The sequence below is a fragment of the Hyalella azteca genome, unplaced genomic scaffold (assembly GCF_000764305.2).
Source record: "Hyalella azteca isolate HAZT.00-mixed unplaced genomic scaffold, Hazt_2.0.2 contig6130, whole genome shotgun sequence".
Taxonomy (NCBI): Eukaryota; Metazoa; Arthropoda; class Malacostraca; order Amphipoda; family Hyalellidae; genus Hyalella; species Hyalella azteca.
In genome coordinates this window covers 38159-42902 of record NW_025936298.1, presented here as the reverse complement: position 1 = coordinate 42902, position 4744 = coordinate 38159, and the positions used below count along the sequence as shown (strand labels likewise).

The 4744-nt window shown below is 38.8% G+C and overlaps 1 protein-coding gene across 1 annotated transcript; it reads left to right on the top strand.

The window, feature by feature from the left end:
- Nucleotides 1-966: 966 nt before the first annotated feature.
- On the top strand, nt 967-3899 carry LOC108670144 (RE1-silencing transcription factor-like). The gene is made up of 3 exons (XM_018157596.2): nt 967-1185; nt 1399-1520; nt 2128-3899. Exons 2-3 carry the CDS (start codon nt 1401-1403, stop codon nt 3037-3039), a joined length of 1032 nt encoding a protein of 343 aa, XP_018013085.1. The 5' UTR covers nt 967-1185; nt 1399-1400; the 3' UTR covers nt 3040-3899.
- The last annotated feature ends 845 nt before the right edge of the window (nt 3900-4744 follow it).

The window sequence follows — 4744 nt, the reverse complement described above, 5'->3', positions numbered from 1 at the left end:
TAAATGTAGAAGTTTTTCCGGGACTGAGTCGGTCCCCTTAAAAGTCATTCAGACCTCTTGAATTATCTCATATGCTTCTATATGACATGTGCCTAATAACATTAAGTGATAATAAAGTGTAAGAGAGTGAATTTGAAATGATTATCATTAGTCTTGGAATTTGTCCAGGACATACTGGCACATAATAATAATAATAATAATAATAATAATAATAGTGGTTTCAGCATTTATTAGGCTGTAGGCCAGTCACCAATTCTTAACATGGCAGATTATTCCCAGCTTGTTGTAGTTTTGAACTTGCAACTCTGCTCCAATTCTGTGTTGCTTAACCGCCCGGCCTCCTTGCCGATTTTGACCAGAAACTGGCGCACAGAGCTGGGATCGAACCCGCGCCTCTGCTCCAATCCTGCTACTCTGAACTGTAACCACTGGGCACTGTTACCATATTTATGTCTTATTTCAAATATTTAAAGACTTTAATTCAAACAAATTTTACCAAACAAGTTAAAAAATTGCATCATACTCTATATTTTACTAGGACTAGAAACAAAATGATTAATAAAATATCACTACTTTTCTTAAATTTGTGTATTCTGTAATAATGAAAAAAACAAGTTTTTCACCATCTGATTGGAAAGTTAGACAAATGAGCAATTGTAGTCAATGTGTTGATTATGGTAGGTATTGTTGTTGTTCAACATTGCATTTTCAAATGAAGCTACAACTTTGCTGTTGATGGGAAATTTTGCTAACATGCCGCTCATGGAAAGGAATCAATAAACCTATAACTTTTCAACCATCTTTTGTTTATCATCCATCATCAAACCCAGAATTGCCATACATGTTTAAAGAACTATAAGTCACTTTCTCTAAAATTTATTGCTGCCAAAACTTTTAGTTTAATTTATTTAGTCAGTTAAACAATTTATTGCTACTCTTTTTGATTTCATTTATTATTGCTTTCAGATACTCTTCTTGCTTGGTTATTGAAGGATATCTTATTACTTGAAGTGTACCTCAGCAAACCTCAAACTTATATACCCCTCATTAATCTCATGGCGTACAGTACAAAATAGTGCAGAGTTGTTCTGCACCAGCTCTCAGATGCTGCAGTCAGGAGTGGCTGGTGCCCTGAGCAGAGCCTCGTTCAAGCAGCAACTGACGTGTGCAAACTCGAGCCTGAAGGTATGTATGCTTCACAACTAGTGCTTGCGAGTCTATTTTATTTGTCAATTGGGATATTGTTATACTTATCAGCATTTCTGATTAAGTTACATTGTGTACAATTGTTAAACTAAATCCCTTGAAGATATTTTTACTCCATTATAATGCTTACGTATAGTCTTCCCATGCAAGTATTATCATTCTAATAATAATTCCTGTATGTATTCCATCCAGCAATGGAGGGCAGCAGCTCATCCCTACCCTCCATCATGACAGTTTACATCAAAGAGGAGCCTGAAGATGAGGGAGAGGACATAACTGTGAAGGATGAACCACTTTGCAGTGAAGAATATGAGGTGAAATTTTTAACATGATTGAGTTCAAATAAATTGTTAAGAAATTAAAATGCTGATGCTAACTGATCATGTGGCTGCTGTGGCCTTGCTGTGAACAACTTGCTTCTTAACTGTCATTTATAACATTTGTAACATTTTCATCACTTATTATCCTCAATTTTTATGTTTTTGTATCCAAAATTCATTTCAAGATATAATATTTACCTGTGGAATCCAAGGTTGTCCAAAATATTCTATTGAACATTTGAAATGAACATGAACTTCTATGGCAATACGCCCCTCCCATGGCGATATGCAATCCGCCTTGATTTCTTGTTTTTTTTTAGATATTTGTTCTTCTGAGATGTGAAATTTGAGTTTTTCTTTTTGATCTAAAATGGACATGAATGCACATTGATATGAAAATGCCTATTGCATAACTTGCTGCATTTTTTGTGGATTTACCTACACTGATAAAAGTTCAATACTCTTCTAATTTAGGTCTGTCTCCTCATTATTTATACATTATTACACAACCTTTGAATGGGATAAAATATTTAAATGATAAGTTAATTTTTAATCATTGCATGATATGAAAGAATCACATGAATCTGCTTTCCATCTTCAGGATGCCATTCCATGCGGTGCCCCGGCCACCATTGGTCAGGATGTGATGCCAGTTTTTCCTGAAAACAAGGAAGAAAAGATGTCTGCCACTGAGAAACATATTTCTCCAGTACCCAATGGAGCAGCTTTAGTCCAAGAAGTTCTTTCTGGTCAGCCTGTGGCTGAGTTCAAGTCATCCAACTTGGCCAACAATGACCATGCAAGATTAGCAAAGAAATTGCCCAAGGTTCCTTCATGCACTGATTCATTACATCCAAATGTTCCTTTTGAAGCCCACCAAATCTACAAACAAAGTTTTCGACCTGTATTAAACTGCAAGTTATGCGACTATGTTACTAATACAAAAGACAATCTCAATAGTCACCTGGTTTATAAACATGGTTTGGGGAAAGGATTCGAATGCAAGTTGTGTGACTATGTTGCTGGCAGAAAATGCTATCTCAGAATGCATATGCTCTCTATACATGGCATAGGGAACGGTGTGGAATGTGACCTATGTGACTATGTTGCAGCTAAAAAGGAAACTCTCCAACATCACCTGTTTTCCAAACATGGTTTAGGGGAAGGATTAAAATGTGAATTATGTGACTATGCCACTCGTAGTAAATATCTTTTTAATAAGCACCTTTTTTCTAAACATGGTTTGGGGGAGGGGTTAAAATGCCAGTTATGTGATTATTCTACTGCTCGAAAACATTCTTTGAATATTCACATGGTTTCTAAACATGGTTTAGGTAAAGGATTCAAATGCAGGTTGTGTGATTATAGCAACTGTAGAAAATATGTTCTTGATGTGCACATGTTTTCTAAACATGGCTTAGGGAATGGATTCCCATGTGAGTTCTGTGATTATGTTGCAAGTAATAAACGGTATCTCAATAAGCACTTGAAATCTAAACATGTATTGGCTTAGGAAAAGTTGTGCTACTATGTCTGCTTACAATCTAATCTAAACCAAGTTGAGGGGTTTTGGTTAAATTCAGTTAATTAGTGTATTTGCTGAAAAATATACCTATTGAATGCATTCAGATTCAGGACAATCATTTAGTGAAAGGATTCCATATTGAGTTTAGTTACAATGCCACAATCAAATATGAATAAGTCTCCCAATCCATACACCTTCCACATCAAGAAATCAAGGAGTCTTGATGCTAAGTAGTCAGGTCTGTCTCCTCATTATTTTTTCTTATTACATAAGATTCAAATGGGATAATATGGGATAGTATTGTGCATCAATTTTACATTTAATACAGTTGGTAATATAATGTTTATGTTTTCGTGTATAAATGAGCGTTGGCAGAAGGGCCTTTCAAGTGATAAACTTGTTGGTAGCAACGATGTGATCTGCCGCTATAATTACTGTAATTGTGGGTTGAAGATGAAATTCACCTGCTTGTATGTTGGTCAGGTTTGTGGTATTGCTCTTTAAATGTAAATTTTGGGCACACCGGTAATGTTTGAGTTAGGTACTCCTCAATGGGGGCTATGAGAGATTTTTTGTTGATTTGAGCTTTTGTTGTCTCCAATAATAACAGAAATGGCATGAGTCACAGTTTGAAAGAGTTGTGGAATGCACGAATATCTCTTGAAGGTCTATTTAATGCATTTATTATTTTCCTGAAAAAGATTTTCAATACCTTTTATCCCTTTTACATTAATAGCAAGTGCTTGAAGGCAGCACTTAATTTACCATTTAGTATACATGCTGTGGACTGGTGAACTCGAACATACTTGAGCAGGAAACTCGAATGACAATTTGATTGCTCATTAGCTCTGTGCTGTTCTTCGTCGAGCAATGCGGTCTTTTTATATGAACTTTTACATTTTACAACAACCGCCATAAAGTCACATTGGTTGCCTTCTGAACATCTTAGTTTCTATGAACCTGTCTCTTATACACATCTAGATGTGTATAAGAGACAGGGTGGTGAACGGTCGATGGTGACCAGAAAAGGGAGGTGAGCGAAGGCTGGAAGGGTGGCCAGAGAAGCCGCTGCCTCCACGAGACTGTGCCACTGTGAGAAGATGCGAAGGGTTGTGGAGAAAAAAGAGAGGTGAGACGCTGCGGAGACGGGAGGGGATCCCCACAGTCAGGGCAGGCGGCGCTAGGTGCGCGTCTGACCCTGAAGATGTAGGATGCCAGGGGACTGCAGTAGCCCGAGGGGTGCTGGGCCTGCGATGAGGGCGGTAGAGCCGTTCCTCCTCGAAGGCGACAGGAGGGGTGAGGCGGCCAAGGCCCTGTAGATAACAGTGGTCTCGCATCTCTTGAGGGAGAGTTCTCTTTGCCTCCTCATAAGATCCGTCAGGTTAATGTCATTCCATAGGAAGGTGGCGACACGGTAGCCGAATTTGGAATTGGACCGAAGGGTAGCCTTCATTAGTCGGTCTACTGGGGAAGTAGAGACGATGAGGAAGGAGGGATGGAAGGGCCGGAGGGCACTGGCAAAGAATTGCACACATATGCGGTGTCCAGATGGGTAGGTATGGAGAGAAAGCCCGTCACGGTGTGGAGGTCTTCAATTGGCATCATCTTTCGGCTCCCGATGGTCATTCTCGAGGCCGAGTTCTGGATTGTGTGCAGGCTCGCCACTGCAGAGCAGTAGGCAACAAGGTACGAA

What these genes read in the sequence shown, in the direction of transcription:
- LOC108670144 (XM_018157596.2), top strand. Translation starts at nt 1,401, where the DNA reads ATGGAGGGCAGCAGCTCATCCCTACCCTCCATCATGACAGTTTACATC. An exon ending in TTTGCAGTGAAGAATATGAG is followed by an intron (nt 1,521 to 2,127) that starts GTGAAATTTTTA and finishes TTCCATCTTCAG; the next exon opens with GATGCCATTCCATGCGGTGC.